At 29.9% G+C, this 19,848-nt stretch overlaps 3 protein-coding genes and 1 non-coding gene across 4 annotated transcripts; 2 read left to right on the top strand and 2 right to left on the bottom strand.

Annotated features, from left to right (window-relative positions):
* Nucleotides 1-174: 174 nt before the first annotated feature.
* Rpi (Ribose-5-phosphate isomerase) lies at nt 175-2,302 on the bottom strand. Its single transcript, XM_089082452.1, has 7 exons — nt 2,186-2,302; nt 1,824-2,113; nt 1,669-1,729; nt 1,356-1,471; nt 1,133-1,266; nt 830-971; nt 175-756 (listed from the first exon to the last, which is right to left on the bottom strand). The coding sequence occupies exons 2-7, from the start codon at nt 1,935-1,937 to the stop codon at nt 550-552; spliced, it is 774 nt and encodes a 257-aa protein (XP_088938578.1). The 5' UTR covers nt 1,938-2,113; nt 2,186-2,302; the 3' UTR covers nt 175-549.
* Nucleotides 2,303-2,621: 319 nt separating this feature from the next.
* On the bottom strand, nt 2,622-15,341 carry LOC105422165 (E3 ubiquitin-protein ligase KCMF1). Its single transcript, XM_011631449.3, has 8 exons — nt 15,096-15,341; nt 12,875-13,042; nt 12,343-12,482; nt 12,081-12,277; nt 11,446-11,638; nt 10,170-10,387; nt 9,310-9,772; nt 2,622-8,901 (listed from the first exon to the last, which is right to left on the bottom strand). Exons 1-8 carry the CDS (start codon nt 15,109-15,111, stop codon nt 8,707-8,709), a joined length of 1,590 nt encoding a protein of 529 aa, XP_011629751.2. The 5' UTR covers nt 15,112-15,341; the 3' UTR covers nt 2,622-8,706.
* A 1,005-nt stretch (nt 15,342-16,346) lies between these two features.
* On the top strand, nt 16,347-19,286 carry Dhpr (dihydropteridine reductase). Its single transcript, XM_011631448.3, has 5 exons — nt 16,347-16,507; nt 17,934-18,017; nt 18,090-18,336; nt 18,429-18,621; nt 18,699-19,286. Exons 1-5 carry the CDS (start codon nt 16,418-16,420, stop codon nt 18,796-18,798), a joined length of 714 nt encoding a protein of 237 aa, XP_011629750.2. The 5' UTR covers nt 16,347-16,417; the 3' UTR covers nt 18,799-19,286.
* Nucleotides 19,287-19,596: 310 nt separating this feature from the next.
* Nucleotides 19,597-19,669, top strand: TRNAK-UUU (transfer RNA lysine (anticodon UUU)). The gene has a single exon. It is a non-coding gene; the product is annotated as a tRNA-Lys (tRNA).
* The last annotated feature ends 179 nt before the right edge of the window (nt 19,670-19,848 follow it).

Below are 19,848 nucleotides of genomic sequence, written 5' to 3'. Positions count from 1 at the left end.
AAAATAAAATATATTTAATACATCTAATTCATCTAAATGAATGTATTTTTAGATATATTACATATTAAATAGATATATTATAGATAATAATCTCGTGTTATTATTTACATAGAATTAGTATTAGAATTATGTATGTTTTATGTATAAATATAAAATTAAAAACATAAATATAAATACTATATATAATAATAAATTTATTTTCAGCTTGATTTTACAACTTTGTACTTCAAGGTAAACAGTTTACATTTAAAAATTACATTATTTGTATTTATAAAATGTATTTTTAGAATTGATTTTTTTTAAATATACTTTATTTAAAAATAACTGTAAATTCACATAATACTAAAAAAAATAGTTTAATATGTATAAAGTGCATAACAATGGAAGAAATGTATAAAATATGTATAAAAAGCAGCAATAATGCAATTGGAATGACGTACATAGCAAAACAAAGAGCAAAGTTGTAAAGAAAGGTTATCTTCATTTGACATTATCTATAAGTCACTTGATAGTTATTTCTCAGCAATGATAAAATATAATCTTCATACATTAAATCTTGCAAATATGTAATATTTGTTCCTTTATACTGCCATCCTGCATACCAAAAAAAGCTTTCTCAGCCATACTTATAAATAAGCCAGTTTCAATGACTCCAGGTATTAAAGATATTTCCTCATTAATTTTGTTCCAATCAGTCATGTCTACAGGAAAATGCCAATCCAGAATAAAATTACCATTATCTGTTATTACTGGACCCTGTACAAATAATATAAAATTTACATATTACTTAGTTTTATAATAATTTAGAATCCAATTAAAATATATTTACAGCTTTAGCCACAGCCATTCTGATTTTCACAATTCCTCCATAAGTCTTTTCAATTTTATGTTGAATTGGTACATATGCCATAGGAATAACTTCAATAGGAATTCCTTTTTTATAATGTTCGCCAAACTTTTGTGAACTTTTTCTGAAATATAAGAATAAATTGTATTATCAAAATTTGTTATTACAAATATATGTAACTATATGCATAGTTACAAATATTATATGTAACTATGTATATAGTTACATATACTTGTAATAACGATCATACTATTATATAAAATTGATGCTAAGAACAATATTTACGTATAATCTGCTATGATAATAAGCCGTTTAGCACAGGAAGCAATGATTTTCTCTTGTAATAAACATCCTCCACCACCTTTGATAAGATTCATTTCAGCATCAACTTCATCTGCTCCATCAATTGCACAGTCCAGCTGTAATTATGTTTATAAAAATATAACATATATATATAACATACAATAAGAAATATATATCTAATATAAGAAGAATAATTAAGAATCACCTGTGGATAAGTTTCTAAATCACCCAAAGTTAAATTATACTCTATTATAAGTTGACGAGCTTGAAACGATGTAGGGACACAAACTACACTAAGTCCTTCTTCCTCGACACGTTCAGCTAAATATAAAAAGTCTTACATAATATTTTTGTAAATTACAAGAGAAAAAAACATAATAGAATTATAATTTTATTCAAAAAGAATATAATAACTTCAAAGTAATATTGAAATAGATGATTTGATTGTAATGTTTGAAATATGATTTTTTAATAAAAATTTATTACTTAACATAATCATATTACATATTGTCTATTACCAAGTCTACGAACAGCATGAACCACAGTAGAACCGCTGCCAATTCCGACAACAGTGTTGTTCTGAAAGAATAATTCACCGGCATATGCATAACCTCAACCAATAGAAAAACAACGCGATTAATAATTATATGATTTCTAAAATAAATCAATGTACCTGGACATACTCATCTATGGCTTTATAAGCCGCAGCTTTCTTGGCGCTTTCGAGCGACGCCATCCTCGGAGCACTATGCAACAATCTGGCTATTCGAACAAGCGAACGAACCATGTGCCCACAAAACGTATCTAAATGGTATCTTAAGTTATCTCATACATAAAATGATCTTCGTTATCTAAATGCTCTGTGTGATGTACCATGATGTGCTGTGGTACAGCGAATATTCCACAATTATAAATTACAGTGCACCAATATTCAAATTTCTTTGTCTTTAAAATTTTATTAATCTGAAATTAAATTTTAAATTAATCTAAATACTTAATTGCCAACATACTAATTAACGTTCAAACATGACGCACATATTCCTTCCGAATAGCAAAATCAATGCAACTTTATTTCTATCATAGATATCTATCACAGATATCAACAGATAAACTGCGTATTACATGTTGCTCATAAGCGCGGGACGTTTAAAAAAATATTTGTCAATCAACAGGAAACAACATTAGGAATTTCAATTATTGCAGTAATATATACAACATATATCATTTTATATATGTATATATAATTACACATTTTATAAAAACAACATAAATAAAATATACAATTTTAAAAGATTAAATGTGTGTTCCATTTGTGAAGATCTTTTTAGTGAAAAAAATTTAAATTAGATTGAAGCCTATCTCGATTTTTTATCCATTAAATGCATTATTAAATCATGATATTTTATTCTTGAGGAAAAAGATTCAAGAAAAAAAGAATAAATTATTCAAAATGGAAGAATTACTAAACACGTTTTGATTGAATTTCCATTATATTCAGCATCTGAGGCGTATAACATAAAATACACAACCAAACAGAATTTACATTTCGATATAATCATTACATGTAAGACTTCACTCGGATATTCTCTATTGGAACTTAACAGTAATGCTCATCGATACTTTCCGCTTCGAAGAGTGTTGTGTCAACGCACAATAGTTCTCGATTATCAATGTAGATTTTCTTTCTTCTTTTTCTCGCTCATTCACGCTCTCACTTTCGTGCATCGTAATGAATGTATTCGTAACATCGTCGATTGAAAAGTCAGGTAAAAATTCATGAGGAATTTCCTTAACATACGACAATTCATGTGATTACGCACTCTCAATCAAAGATGAAGAAAGAGCCCTAAGCGATAGCTTGGAAGCTACTCTTCTCTTCCTGATTTAAAATTGCATGTCTGAAGAGAAAGCTTCGTAAATCCTCGACGGTGAAGAAGTTCATTGCTTAATCGGCGATTTAAAACTCGTGATTACAAAGAGTTTATTCCATCGCTCGCCGTTAATTAAACTGCTTCCTCGAGAAATGACATGATCAGTTTACTTTCTTCTTGTCTACAAAAAGTTCTGTCCGATCGAGATCTTAAGTGTCACATAAAGGATGATTCTTGCATGGGTGACAAAACGTGCAAACTTTAATTAACACACCATCAACTATCGCACAAGTATCATATGCGATGCAACTAGTATACTTGTTACAATTATCTTCCAAATGAAGAGATGCTTCCTGTAATCGTTTTTTAAACTTTCACATAGAAGTTGAACTTTCAATCATGAAACTCTTTCCCTAAAACAGATGAAGTTCAATGTGATAAAAACGGCTTAATCACTTTCCACAGTATTGATCAAAATATAAATCAATTTTGAACATTTTAAAGACTAAGGCATCCCATCGAAGGAAACGAGCTTCATATTGTTTTTATGTTTTATAAATAGAAGAGAAAAATTTTTCCCAGACATAAATTCGTCCGAGATTTTTTTTTCTTTGGATATCGTTTATAACATTATTACATTTTTCTTCAAACGAGCAAAATAATGGCAAACTTGCATCTAAAAACTTTTTTGAGGGATCAACAACTACATCATTAGCGTATTCTCTCTTTTCTACCGTTTATATACCTATTACATAAGTTTTTTTTAAGATCCTTTCGCATATCATTTTTTTCTTTTTGACTACGGCTCGTGAAAGGAAACACGCTACTGAAATTAATTGAAAGTCAAAATTTTTAACTGCAAAATGCATTTTAATCAGGTAATTGTTTAGGCGCTTAAAATTGGCATAATTTCATTTGAGTTCAGACTTCCAAAAATCTCTTGTATTTTTCAAAACAGCAGTAAATCGAACTCACATCGAAATTACATCAATCCTCGCACTTAAGCGATCAATTGCGGGACCAAGTCGTGAACAAGAGTGAATTATTGATGTAAAGAGATAGACATTTCGTTACATTTATTGGAATTTCGATTTGTTTATCCATAATACGAATTACAGAAATAGATGATATGAAAGAGACAATGAAAGAAGCTTCATCAATGTTAAAGAAAATCCTTGCGAGTAAATTTTTAATTTAACGTTTTAACATTTAAAAATCTCAGAATTTAACGAGAATTTTTGAAAATTCCAGAATTCGATATATATATATATATATATATAATTTAATATATATATATATATATAATATATATATATAATTTAAAATTTAAAATCTCTCACTCTTGATCACAAGCCTGTCCGGAATGAAAACAGGAAGTTTTTATCTTTCACAATTGTGTTTTGTTATGTCTCTTATTCTCGAAGTCAAACAAGACTAGTTTAAAAGCGGAATATAGTTACATTAATTAGAACAAAATGACTCAATATTCTCTCTTCGTCAAATCGTTCCCTGTTCTTCCGTTTATAAAAGGACGACATCGAATATCGCATTGCTACGAATTCGACTAACACACAGCGATGGATGCACGATCCTCTCCATGCATCGTCATCACGTCATCGTTTTCACGTGTGATCGTTCACGCAAAATATTATACTTGTTTATATTGTTTATATTCTATATACATTATATCTGCTCTTGACAATTTCGTGCAGGTATGCCGACCATTTTCATTAATTCGTGAAATTTAAAAAAAATGAGGTATTCAAAATCATTTTAATTTATAAAGAAAATAATCCACGAGAAAGGTAACTTAATTTTCTCCCATTTGATGATAGCAGATTTTATGCAGCAGTTACTGCAGTATAGATATAACATCAAATGAAACATTTTAATAGAGAGAATATATATGTACACATGGGAATAAAGGAATTCTCATGTTTACAGTACACAGTAATTGTTTCGAATGAGCGCGATTTCGCTTAATTTCTACTCGACATGCGTGCTATGACATTTCCTTTGTTTTAAAATAATTATCTGATATATTACAATTAAGTATTACGTTGTATTGCGAATTTAAACGTATAATCTTAGAAATTAAATCAACTATTAAATCAATGATCAATTAATGTTAAAAAATGATACGATAATAAGAGATAATTATAATCAGAATAAATTATCATGATTAAAAAAAATCTTTTTTCGAATGTTGGTTCCTTAGCTCTATTTCTCGCTATTTCATAATTTCTTTTTCTTTGTTTGATTCCATTATATATTTTTTTCTTTCATAACTGCATCATTACTTTAGATTTTCTTCGTGCACATGCGCATTTGCGAATATGAACACGTGCACTTCCGTTTCTGTGTACATCTATCTATCTGTATTATATAATTCACTTATATGATAACAAACAATACATATGTAAAATATAAATGAAAATATTATTCATTAGAAAAGATAATCTTATCCGATGAAAAGAGGAATACGGGAAGGAAATGTCGTTTGCGCACTTTTCGTTTGAAGACTATATGGATATTTTTGCGCTCGATTTCATTCTGCTTGGGATGCATTCGTTACAACAATCGCGATATATGTATTTGCATAAACGTGAAATCCCAAATTTTTCCTTATATAGTTTACCTCGCAATCAAATTCATAAATCGGATCGACAATAATTGAAAAGAACAAATGTCTTTTAATTTAGAAAAAAGTATATGTTGCTGTAAAATTTTTCAAGTAGGTATGTTGTAATAATGACATATTGCACCGCGAACACCAATATTAGAAACACCTCGAATGAAGAGAAAAGGATAAAGTTCAACAATACGGAAAAGTGACGTGGAAACAAGGGAAACATAATTTCTTGCGTACAAACAAGGAATCTAGCAATGTCTTGGATTCAATTTAGAGAAAATATTCGATTATAGAAATTGATGATAAAAGATAAAAATCAAGAAATTAGATCTTATATTAGAGTCTTGCTTCGTTCCTGGATACAAACTTCCGGATTCGAACAATCAGTTCAGAACGGTGCAATAAATTCGCTCAATATTCGCAATTTGATAATTTTACATACGCATACGTTTATTAAGATTAGCTCAGTACAGTATTAACTTCATCACGGAGCATCATGCGCAAAGACTTTGCAATGCAGGCACATCCGCTTCTCAAAGACGGCTGTCGATTCCTCCATTAATTTTTCAGGCATCCTGCATTAAGGCAATTAAGTGCACCCCGTTTTATTACGTTTCGGATCTAATTTTTTGTAAATTGCAACTAATTACACAGTACAAAGTACAGGATCGTGAATAACTATTCAAAAAAAAAGGAACACTCGTTCAAAGTATACATACGTCGAATACAGATAGAGACAAGCAAAACATTCAAAAAGATTAGATAAACATCGGAGAAACGGCAATTAAAAATTAAAGATTTCTGTTACAATCTGTTTCTATTTTTTTTTCTTTTTTTAGTTTTGAAGTTCTCGATCTTGCGCATCAGAAAATAAGTTGGTCAAGCTTTGAAGTTCATACTCTATCGTAATAGATTCGCACACTAAATATTTTAACTCTTCTTTTTTTTTTTTCATGAATCTACACGGCGTGTATATATCATTTTTTGCGCATTTTATAAAACGCTGTATGGTTACCATCACATCTTGCAGATACACGCTCACACGGGATCTTAGATAAGAGACAATTTGGATCAAGAAAATTGATGACGGGATGAAAGAGATTATGTTATACGACGATTATGTAAACATGCGAAAAAAGGGAAGGTATAAGTACTCGAAAGAAGGGGAGGAAAACAAATAACGCTGATATTCATATACGCAAACATTTTTGAAATTTTCTACTTTGTAAAAATCTTGCAAATATATCCTCGTATGCATTATATATCCGATACAATGTTACCGATATTATCTTCACGTATTTTTTATAAAAGAAATATGTAAACATATTTCTGTTAAAAGACATTATTAGACATATTTGAAAGCCTTATTGAAAGATTTGCGACAAAATTGAGAAAAAAATCTAGAGATTTTTCGTTGCCGCGATTAAAACACGATGACAGACTTTTTTTATCTTACGCTTTTTAGGAATAATTTTGAAAGATAAAATTTTTTTATGATTACATTGTTTAATGTCTTAAAATGGAGCGATTAATTTTAAAAGAAACTTTATTCCTCAACTCTGTGCGTCAAATTATACATATAATGTAAAATTACATAATATACAATATAATGCGAAAATGAATAATCTGACAAACAATATTTAAATATTAGTGAAACATTAAATACACATTTAATAAGTGCCAGAGACCACGTATTTTGAAATGTTCAATTTAAAAATTGTCATAAAATAATCATTTGTAATATCTAAATATATAATCTCTCCACTTTACGACATCATCTTTTTATGCCATGTATACGTGCCAAGGGATGGTCCGCTACTAGTACTGATTTTTATTAAATTAAATTAAATTCTATTAAACATCTGTTTAGAGGATAAAATAAAATAAAATTTACTCTCAACATATCTGTTCAGCCTCATTATGTAAACTTTTCCTGCATTTGGGATATAAAAAGTGTCATAAGTGTAATAAACTACTTAATGAATTAAAAGATAAGGAAGTTTATATAGAATATTATGAATAATAATGATAATTATAGATTATAAATGACTTTTCTGTACATTATACCAATGATTTATTGATTGTAAAGCATACAGGAGTCTATTATAACGAGATTTATAATCTAAGTAATCATCTGAAAAATATGCAGCAACGTTAGTCTGCATTATTATACCATCCGTGACATTTGTTCCTACAATCGTTTTGTGTACCATTTTTCAACTATTAGTGCGCCGGAGAAGTTATCTGTAGGTTAGAGCAATTTAAAAGCGTTAGTATTACGGACCAGCCCAGGCATGATTTTGCATTGATGTATTTTTATCTGAAAAAAGGGTATCATTTCCAGCATATTAACGGCTCATCGTTCAATTTTTCTTCGGGTATGTAAATCAAAATACAATTTGGAAAAAATACATTTTCATACATATTCGTTCACTAGCATCGGAGCAAATATGTACTATAATATATTACAAAGTTCTTATGTCAGCAAATTGATTCATGTCGCATATCCTTATATGGATATTACTCTTCGATAATCAAACGATAACCGCTAATATTGCTTTATATGAATTTCTTTTTATAACACATTTTTGTTCGCAAACACCTGCTCTCCAGCGGATAAAAGGTAACGCCGTATCGTGGTAGCACGTCAGCGTGGAAGAACGTGGCAAGACTCATTCGAAGAAGAGTAGTACACGCGAACGAACTCTATATATTCCGAGCATGACTGCAAGAAGTGTGAGTTATGTACATTATTCGCAAATTTGCCACGATGGCCAGCGAATCAGCCCTTGCCCTTGTTCCATGTCACGTAACAGCAAAAATGGCGAGATTAAAGTTCGAGGAAGTTGTAGCGTTAGGGCACAAAAGGAGATGGTGAAGGAGATGAAAGAGAAGGAAAAGAGGAGGGAAGGAGAGGGCGTTTCGAATAATTATTAATATATAATATTATAATAATAACAATAATGATGAGGTGTTCTAAACAGTGCTAGGACTAGTGCTAAGGGATCCTGTGTGAGGAGTCAGGGTGGATGGGTATACGGGCTAAGGAGGGGTTAGTGTGGGGGTGGCGGTTCCGTAGATTGGTTTCTGCCATCTACTGCCCTAACTGGCTTCCTACGTGAAGAGCCTGTTACTCCGACCGAGCCAACTCCACCTCTGAGGTAAGCAGGCGCCGGAGCCGCTATCGGTTCCCTGATAGTTCCAGTACCAGTATTTCTAATTGGTGGCGGCAGTGGTTGCTGCAGGACCTAAGTCACACGAAATTCTATGAGGACTATTTCGATTTTCCATAGTTGTCATGCATTAATTGTTATTGTTTTCAATGATATCACTTCCAGAACTTGAGATCTAGCATAACAGATCTCAAAGTAACACTGATGTAAGTATTATGCATAATAATAATAAAACTACATATAAATAAGTGAAAAATAAAATAAACTCGCGCGGTAAAGATAGATACTAAATATAGTTACATCGAGTTCCAGATATATTATTTCTTTCATTTCAAGTTTTTAATTAATTTTTAATTTTTATATATATGTTTATATAAACATTTTTATATATATGTTTATATATATATATATATATATATATATATATATATATATATATATATACTTAAAAATATTGTATTATTTGCCAGAAAGGATGCTTACCAATGGCTGAGGTAATACACTATGCATCAATGTTTGAACTATAGGTGGATTTTGCGTTGCAATGCTATTAGGATTCGAGGATAAGCCCTGATTTTGCAGACCTGAACCTACGCTGCCAGTAGTAGCAGCAGCAGCAGCAGCCTGCAGAATATGCGATTCTTTTTGTTGCATAGATGCCTGTGATGTCACATGTTTACTTGTTGCTTGTTCCCTCTTTGCTTCCTGAGTTACTCCCAATTTCTTCGTGGTAACGATAGAAGTATTGGCGTTTGGTGTTTCGGGACTGGTCGTGGCAGTAGTCGCATTTGATGCCGGTGTTTGCACAGCGCACTGCTGCTGCATTAATTCTGACAATGTTTGGGAAAGCGTTCCGACGATAAGTTCACGTGCAAAAAGACTCCTATTTGCACTCTCGCGTTCAATACTTTGCAGTTGCGAATCAGATGGCGTGGTTACAGTGCATCTGTACAAATATAGAGGGACAATTATATTTAAATAAATTAAACAGTTAAACATTTTATTTTTTTCATATGATAAAACATATCAGTTTTATGTGATAAAACATATAGTTAAATTAAAATATTAAAATAAATTAATAAAAAAAAAAATAATTACAAATTTTTTCCATTGAATGAAAATTTGTCTAGTTACTTCTTTTTCTTTTCTCAAATTTTCAATTTTAGATATGTCTAAGTAATTAAGATTCAAATTAACACTAACACGCAAAAGTATTATTGAAGTTAACTAAATTTTATTTAAGATTATCAAGAAATTCTGTATACAAACAACGATGTTTTTTACCTGTCATTTTGAAATATATATCATTAACCAAATATTCCAATTTACAGCAAAAGATGTACCTGGGTAACAGGAACATATTGTTCTGTGAGTTAGTCGAAGATACACCGGACGGGTTGGCCGCATTGGTCGCATTGTTATTACTACTCGTACTGTTCGTTGTCCCCATAGTAGTAGTATGACCACCGCTACCACCGCTACCACCTCCGCTACCGCCACTTACAGAACCGATCACTTGCGTTTGTCTCCTGGGTAATCTTTCAAGTTGCTGTCTAGCAGCCTAAAAATATTTTATTTTAATATATATTGCTTAATATATAAATAATTAACTCTTTTGTTTATAAAAAACTAAAATTATTTCACTGTAGAAAGTTAGTATAAAGAGTACAAAGAGGATCTATATAATCATTTGTACAATGATTTTTATCAAAATCATGTAATTATCGAAACAATAATCATTTAAATAATTTGTAAAAGTCATAAATACAAATTCTCGAAAAAATTATAGATATATGAAATGATATCTAAGCTGTAATATATGTAAATAATGTTAAAAATTTGACATAAATAATATTAATAATGTATTTTATTATATTAATAAACAAAATATCAAAAAGTAAAAAAATTATTAGCTTACTTTAATACTGCTTTCTATTATTATCATTGCTCAAATTTCTCAAGCTTTGATTGAAATTAATAACTAATTAAAATTCTTGAAAACTTGTTTCTTCGTTTTCTTTGTAAACATTGTGCTTTTTCCACTTTATTTATTCTTTTAACATTCGACTATTTGTAAATATCTACTTTTCATTTTCAACAACATCTTGTCACCTCAACAAATGACTTCTATATATTCTATTGATATTGTTTATTGCAAAAGATAAAAAGAATGGATTTTGATAAGAAAACGAAAATCACAAGATTTAAAATATTCAATTTATACAAATAAATATAAATTCAGTATGATATATCGCATCTGAGAATAATTTTAAACTATGTAGTATTGTAGACATATTACATTCATATATTTATTAGATTCATGTATTAGATTATGATTTTGATTAAAAATTCAAAATAATTTTTAATCAATTATCTTAATGCTTCATAATTTATTATTTTCACTTTAAATTAAATTTTTGTGATAAATATTTGCCAACACTATCAAATAGGCATACATTTTAATATGAATATTTAATATGTTTATAATATAATAAATATACGTTTGACTTGGACTTCAAACTGAAATACTGGACTTTCTGCATGATGATATACATGCAGAAATTATGCATAACTTAATAAAGATTCTAAAAAAACATTCAAAGTAAAAATAAATTATACCCTGACTTGTTGTCGTTCTAATTGCAATTGCATTTGTAATTGTTGCAGTTGTGTAGGTGCTGATGTACTCTGTCCACTTCCACCTCCAGTTCTGCGTACTCCCGACAATTGAGATAGCAATTCCGCAATTGGATCTATACCGTCGCGATTACTTGGGCTTAACCCTCCAGATGAACTGAAATGCATGTTGGACCTGCAGGTCCAATGATACTCCAATGAACATTAACTAAGATGAGGTAATGATGATAATAAAATTATGTAACTGATCATAACAATCAAATTTTCATTAAGGCATTCATTACAAAAAATTTACAATTTATTATTGTCAAATGCAATATCTGTAAGATAACCTATCTATAAAAATATAATTATAAAATTAATATAAAAATCCGTTATTTTTATAATATAAAAGATATCTAGTAATATTACTATAACATTCTACAGATAGATAAAATTTAGAAATGACATCATTAATTGTGAGAGATATAATAATTATGAAAAAAATTTTAATTTATTAATATTTATCGTGTAATGTTAATAATTTATTAAATTTAACATTTTTAATAAAAATATTTTATAATATTAAATATTAATAAATAAATCTTAATTATCTAACAAATATCTTATGTACATACCTACGTCCACGCGGTGCTCCAACAGCTCTAGATGGATGTGGTATCCGTCTAACACCATGTCTACTTGCAGTTGGTTCATCCAGAAAGGAAATCAGGTCCCTTGGTCCACTACGATGCTCTAGTGTTAGATGACCAGCAAAATCATCAGTTACATGATTAGGATCGCCACCTGGCACTGCTGCGCATACTGGACAAACCTGTGATAAAAGTATATAAGTTTACATTATACATTTATGTAATAATTATCTCTTCATATACGTACAACTTCAAATGAAGTATCCGGATGATCAGCAGCAACATGTTCTTGTAATGTAGCCTCGGTAAAGCCCATTTTTGTACAATAGGGACAAGTCAAGGATTGAGGTTGTTCTACGCTCACTCCTTCGCCACCATAGTATAATTCTATTGAAAAATTAATCATTTAAGAATGAACAAATATTTAATAACAGTAGCATTTTTAAAAGTTAACATCATTATATATTATATATATCATAATAATTTTAAAATATATCCTTTCTTACATATATATTTACAATAAATTAAAGGAAGAATAAATTAGGATAAAAAATTGATTTATCTCATATAACTAAAAGTTTGATTTATAGAAAGTCATTTTTCAGATATTTATAATTATGTATAAGAATTTAACTTTGAGAAATAAGCATTTTCTTATATACATGAAACATATAAAATATTTTCAGAGTTTTTTATATATTCAATATTTTTATAATTGACTGTCAATAATTATCAATAATTATAATGCAAATATATTTTAAATTTGATAATTATTTTACCAAAGTCAGATCTAGTAAGTATGCACTGCATAGGATGATCTGTGAGGTGGCGAGTGGTACTGGCGCCTCCCTCATAGCAGCTGGCACATAGATCATAATCGTAGCATACGAGGCACTTGTATCTACGACCTCGAAAATTTCCCTTCAAGCAGGAATCACAGCTAACACCTAAAACAAAAAGTTTAATTAGATATGCATACACAAATATTTTAAATATTATGTATATATAATAAAAATATGAGACTGATTATAATAATGCTTTAAATATTTGTAATTTATTGTAATTTATTTATAAATATGTTGTTGCATTATTAAAAAATGCATTATTACATGCTATTTTCAGATTTATTAACAATTAATATTATAAATAATTTAACATGACACACATACATACATACATACACATATACACACATATATTAGTAATATAATAATAATAAAATAAACTTCTAATAATAATGAAATCAAGTTGTAATAAAGTTGTAAACATGTTCATGTAAATTATGATTTAATATATCAAGAATCATAAAAATTCCTTCTCTTTATAAAATTATTTTATAATAATTGAAAAAGGAGTAATATATTAGCAGAATTAATTAATGTCACAAGTGGTTTTAAGATATAAAATAAAATAAAAATATAAAGAAATCTGAAATTTCTCAAATAATAAATATAGTATTCAACATATTAAAATCAACTTGCAAATTATAATAATTTAGTTATGCTTTCTATATATGCTTTATATAAAAAATTCTAAATTACATTTTTAAAAAAGAGAATACAATAGAAAGAATGTACATAAAATAGAAAGGATAAAAAATTAATTAGAGAAAGAGAAAATAATGCTTACATTAGTTAATAAAGCTATTTGTAAATCATGACTTTAAAAAAATATATATGTATATTTGGATTTTATATAAATTTTTTTAAATACTCAGATTTCTTTATAGTATAACATGTAATACTATGTTAATTGAAATAATATATTTGTATAATGCATTCACCGTTTTTAACAAAGTTTATTCTGCAATTACGCTATGTAAAACAGAGTTAAAAACATATCTTATTTGTCAATAAAGTACCATTACTACTCTATATCAAAAGTCAGATGACTTTATAACTATAAATAGCAATGTGCAGTGAATATGAATCACAGTCTTGCAACAATGGCATGTAAGATTTGGAATATATGTTACTCAAGTATAATAAACACAAAGGAAAAACTGACCGATATTTTATAAAAAAAACTTATCGCATACATTTATATCAATCAATTAAAGGATAAAATCTATAATATAATAATATGCAGTATTTGGTAACAATAAAGTATCATATCTGAAATTCACGACATGAACTAGAATTTTTAAGTGGCACTTCAGTTTGATCTATCATCTTTATATCAGACATGATAATTATATAACATATCTTGTCACTCCAAAAAAATTTTATTCAAAAAACACAAATTCGCTCATATTGTGTATACTATTAAACACGTGCAGAATGAGATTTGACTTATTAAAATCTCAAAGGCCAGAGGCTCAAGAGCAACGTGACTGGTAACATTATTTTTATGACATACATTAAGCAGCGAGACTATGATCTCGACAAGACACCACAGATGAAAGAATCGCGCGAGAGTACAGGTGACTATATAATATTTTCATTAACGATTTACGCAATTAAAACAGTTTATGCAAAAAGATCGCGAGAACGTTGCAAAAAAGCTGCAATATGTTTTACAAGAAGAGAAGAGTCATCACTATCAGGGGAAAATGAGTCAAGAGACCGTTCGGAAAGGGGAGTCAGCTGAGAAGATACGACGGTCTGACAGCTGCTCGGCCGTGCTGGTTGACGACCGGACAACAGGCCGTAGCGAGGGAAAACCGGATATCATCACGGATCCCCGGGGATCACTCGGAAAAACGTTGCAAATCCGCAGAAATTGACGTGAATTTTCACCGTGTGCTGCCATCTGGCCTCTGACATTAGGCCCCTTCGAGCACGGAAGCTCCCGGGATATGTCCCGTGTGAAAAAGGACGTTCCCGTGGCTCGACGGTGCCGTGGACGCCGCCGCGGGCCACCGCGGACTCTCGACGAATGTTCCCGCGTGCTCGACGTGGCCCAGAAACCGCTCGCCGCGACGGCGGACCCGCGTAATTTCCGCGCGATCGTCCGTCCCGCGGGCTCCGACTTGCTCGGAGCACAGGCGCACGTACGTACCTTCATGTCGACTCATTTTCCGTTTAAAATCTCATATACGCCGAAGTACGCGAGTCTTCCGCGATCGTACGCTTAACGAGATGCGATCACCGGCCGTCGTTGCGTGGACACCACGGCGTCGCTCGATTACGGGTCGACACGACACAGGGAAAACATCAATCGTCAAACAAAAAATTTGTCGTTAGAATCTCCAGCGTAAAACCTAACCCAACTAGGCTGACGAACCTGACGTCACGCTAGACCAACCCATCGAGTCTTCCGGCGGACATTGCTTGCCACCGGCGCCGTCTACCGTTCGTTGTGATGGGCTGTCGCGCGATGACGTAACGTTATCGCGGAATTGCGGCGATTCGATATCGTGTTCGCGGGAAATACGACCACGGCTCATGTGATCATTCCGCCACATTGAAGTCCTGCGCATAATGGAAAAAATAGAAATTAGGAACAAGAAGAAATATTAAATTTTGGAAATAAAAATCAGAAATAAAGATTAAATATAACGCAAAATAAACACAAATAAATTATATTTAATAAAAATTTAATATTTAATTTATTCTTGTTTTTAATATTTCTTGTATTGTGTTCAAGGTCTTTATTGGAAATCCGAGAACGAAGAAAGAAATAATAAATGCTTTAAATAAGCTTACGATTATTCTATGGATGCGCTCATAGTATATTCAAGATAGTATATTCAAGATTTTTTTCAGGAGGAGGATTTTTATCAATCCTGTTAAACAGCAATTTTTTGCGTTAACAAATTGTTTCTTTGGATATTTTATAGTTTAGAATATCTCCTCGTTCTTGATTTTGAATGAAAAATATTAGATTTTGTAAATCATAACTTTAACCTTTTTCTTTAAGTTTCAGAGGAGTTGAACCCTGCAACTCCCCTCCACTCCTCCTATCACTTGAGAAGATCACATTTTCTTTTACTTTCGTAATCATTAAAAGAGTTCGAGGAATCCGGGAAGTAATTGAAGAGTGTGATGTTATCGATATAAATTATCGATATAAATTTGCGATTGTTAATATAAATATTTGAATGTGTTATTAAAATAATTTTTTTTTTATTATACAAATGTTTTATACATAAATATGCATACTTAAAATGCTATAATAATTTGCGATACATCACGTAACGAAGTAACACGGATAGCCATCTACCAATATATATATAACTTATGGCAAGAGATTTGTTCCTCTCGCGAGATTTTCCGAAAGTCGCTTCGCGCGTGCTCGTATTGTTCCGTCGACGATCGTAGAATTCCGGGTTCCGGGTCGGGATCTTGCGATACTCGCAAAATCGTATCACTTATCGAGCAATGGCAGCGGTACTTGGACGTGTGATTGTGTACGGGGGTAAGGGTGCCCTCGGCACGGCTTGCGTATCGCAATTCAAATCGCAAAATTGGGTGAGTAAGCGGGACTTCGGAATGCCGTTACCCTCGCGTTTGATATAATCCGAATTCGTTTAATCGCGCGGTCATCTTATCGGTAGACCTTATCGGCAGTATGTTGCACAAAATTTCTCAATCTGTGCTCCGATATTATGAATATTATTAAATAATTTTGTTAAGTCGAGAAGGACATATACGAATGTATATACGTACGTTTTAAAAAAATAATATTAATAAATAATATTAACGATTCAAATAATATTACATTATTAAATGATGGAACAACTACGCAAAAATCTGAATTTTATTATTGAATTATCGGTGACTTTTATCCGACCGTATCATAAATCGTAAATATTTTCACACCTTTTATATCTTTTCTGCTTTTGATATTCTCATAAAATAAAAAGCATTTTTTCGCTGTGCGATATGTAATTTATATAAAGTTTATTTGAGCTTGTATTGAACGGCGTATGGGAGTGCCATTGTGATTCTATTAAAGTGACTGTCAACTATTTCCTTCCTGATTTTTCCGGAAAGGAAACTTCAATCTGTGACGACTTTTATATTTCGCCGAATAATTCGAGATTGTACGCAATGTGCATAGTTTTATATTATTTATTTAATTTTTTTGCTGATAAATATCTGTTATGCAATATATAATTATAATAAATAATAAAGTACTGCATAATATATATTAATAATATTCATAATAATGATTAATTATTTAGAGCCTTTGCTTTAATTAACGTTAATTAAAAGTTCTTTTATGTAAATTTTTTTCTTTTATATATATATATATATATATATATATATATATATAAATATTTATAGAGATGTTATCTGAAGGATGTTGCATAAAAATTATGTATACCAAGGTTACTGGTAGTCAAGCAAGTCCTTTCACAGAATCTCCTTGTAGAAGCAATTTATTTACGCTGCAGGCATTATAAAATGCAATGTAATATAAAATTATGCCTGCAATATAAAATTATTTAGATTATATGTATATTATTATATGTATTATATTATATGTATATGTAAATTATTTAGATTATATGTATATTATATGTTTATTTAAATTATATGTATATTAATTAGATAAATAATTCTATATTAGATTAAATTATATATTTTTCAAAAATTATAAATATATCTATTATATCCTAATTATCATGTTATATAAATTTATGTTATTGTTTATATATAAAATTATCAAATATTTTTATGTTTGTTGATTTTAAGTATTACATTGTATTTTATAAATTAAAGATATTTATTGATTTCGTACCTTTCAACCTTGAAAAAATTTATAAAAATTATTTAATATTCAGTATTTATATTGAAACCGTGTAATAATCGTGTAAGTTTGTATTTTATATTTAATTTAAAATTACATTTTTATTTGTGCAGAGTATATATGTCATATTATAATTTTTAGTGGGTTGGCTCTATTGATATGAAACCAAATGAACAAGCAGATGCAAATATAATCGTAAATCTAGACAATAATTGGCAACAACAGGTAATTTGTTATTGTTTACATTTTTATTTAAATATCCAAGCAATGAACATTAATTAATTACTTTTTGTACAGCAAACGGAGATTCTGACTCAAATTAAAGATACATTGAAAGATGAAAAAGTTGATGGTATTATTTGCGTAGCTGGGGGATGGGCTGGAGGTAATGCGGCTCATAAAGATTTTGTGAAAAATAGTGATTTAATGTGGAAACAAAGTGTTTGGAGTTCCGTTATAGCTGCTAGCATTGCAGCTGAATATTTGAAAGAGGGAGGATTCCTTTCTTTGACTGGCGCTAAGGCGGCATTAGCAGAAACTCCAGGTTTTTTGTGATAATACAAGATGTATAACATGTACAAGATGTGTGAGATATATTTTTCCCTGTTTGCTAATAAGTCAACTCTATTCTTTTAGGCATGATTGGCTACGGTATGGCAAAGGCAGCGATTCATCAATTGACGAAATCCTTGGCAGCTAAAGATAGCGGTCTTCCTTTCAACAGCTTGGTAGCTTGCATACTACCAGTTACCTTAGATACGCCAATGAACAGGAAATGGATGCCTAAAGCCGATACAAGCACGTGGACTCCGCTTCAATTTATAGCAAAGTAAGATAACATGTTTATGTTTATCAATTATTGTAATATCTTAGTTTCTATTATTAAAAAAAATTGTCTTTGTCTAGCTTGTTCTGGAAATGGTCCCAAAATCAAGATCGACCTGCTAATGGTTCTCTTCTGCAACTTATTACAAAGGATAATAAAACAGAACTGATTGCTGATTAAAAACATCAAACAAATAAAACTTATGGGAACAAAAATCTTTGAGCATTTATGACAATATCATAGTATATAATATCATTTTTGTTGTTACATAAAAGATATAGAGACTGCATTCGATAAGTTATTATTAGCGCTATCACATCATTCTATACCGCGCATTAGATGCAAATCAAGGATAGAATGCTGTGAAAGCGTTAATAGCGCGTTTTCCGAACGCAGCCAGAAAGATATGTTTTGAATCTCTTAAAACAATTCTTATTTTTGTATAAAAATTAATATGTTTTTTAACATATACTGGTGTTCATTCCGATATATATTTTTGTATACATAAATTGTTTAAAAAAAGATAATTTTATTATATAAGTATATATACATATGTTGATATATCTGTTTGGTATGAATGTAAAATATATATACATATATACTATGTTACAAAATGAATATTGTGAAAACGAAAAAAAGAAAAATCATTTAATGCATCATGAATTGAATTTCTATTGTGTAGATTTATTTTCCTAATTCAGTTTCATACATATAATCAAATAATATAATTTTAACATTTTTTTTATTAGAAATTTTATTTTTCTAAATAATAAATATATTTTAATTTTGTTTACAGCACATCAACAAAATATATAATATTAACTGTTAAGAATTATTTTATTTATCAAATTGTTTCAAAAAAATTTTTATAATTATTTTTAAGTAATTCCTAACACGAAAAAATTATTAAAATTTTTTTATATTAAGGTAAATATGTATCCATAGTAACTAACATGTTGAAAGCAAATTAGATATAAGGCCCGGATAGCTCAGTCGGTAGAGCATCAGACTTTTAATCTGAGGGTCCAGGGTTCGAGTCCCTGTTCGGGCGATTTTTTTTTTATTGTTTGAAATGAAACTATATACATTGCACATATTGCATATGTTGTTATTTGTATATGTCAATTCCGATATATTTATTAGCATATTTATTATAACATGCTTATCATGAAATCTCATATTTTTCATACAATTTCATAGAATATTCTGTACAAGTGGCAGATTACATAT

Source organism: Pogonomyrmex barbatus, unplaced genomic scaffold (assembly GCF_055798465.1).
Source record: "Pogonomyrmex barbatus isolate J1 unplaced genomic scaffold, ASM5579846v1 scaffold6, whole genome shotgun sequence".
NCBI classification, from domain to species: domain Eukaryota; kingdom Metazoa; phylum Arthropoda; class Insecta; order Hymenoptera; family Formicidae; genus Pogonomyrmex; species Pogonomyrmex barbatus.
The sequence above is the reverse complement of the archived record's forward strand: the minus strand, read 5'-3'. Positions and strand labels throughout refer to the sequence as shown.

What these genes read in the sequence shown, in the direction of transcription:
- Dhpr (XM_011631448.3), top strand. Translation starts at nt 16,418, where the DNA reads ATGGCAGCGGTACTTGGACGTGTGATTGTGTACGGGGGTAAGGGTGCC. An exon ending in GGCATTAGCAGAAACTCCAG is followed by an intron (nt 18,337 to 18,428) that starts GTTTTTTGTGAT and finishes CTATTCTTTTAG; the next exon opens with GCATGATTGGCTACGGTATG. An exon ending in CCGCTTCAATTTATAGCAAA is followed by an intron (nt 18,622 to 18,698) that starts GTAAGATAACAT and finishes GTCTTTGTCTAG; the next exon opens with CTTGTTCTGGAAATGGTCCC.
- LOC105422165 (XM_011631449.3), bottom strand. An exon ending in GGAGCACCGCGTGGACGTAG is followed by an intron (nt 11,639 to 12,080) that starts GTATGTACATAA and finishes TTGGACCTGCAG; the next exon opens with GTCCAACATGCATTTCAGTT. An exon ending in GTGTATTACCTCAGCCATTG is followed by an intron (nt 8,902 to 9,309) that starts GTAAGCATCCTT and finishes CGTGTGACTTAG; the next exon opens with GTCCTGCAGCAACCACTGCC.
- Rpi (XM_089082452.1), bottom strand. Translation starts at nt 1,937, where the DNA reads ATGGTTCGTTCGCTTGTTCGAATAGCCAGATTGTTGCATAGTGCTCCG. An exon ending in CCATAGATGAGTATGTCCAG is followed by an intron (nt 1,730 to 1,823) that starts GTACATTGATTT and finishes TTATTCTTTCAG; the next exon opens with AACAACACTGTTGTCGGAAT. An exon ending in ATTATCATAGCAGATTATAC is followed by an intron (nt 972 to 1,132) that starts GTAAATATTGTT and finishes CTTATATTTCAG; the next exon opens with AAAAAGTTCACAAAAGTTTG.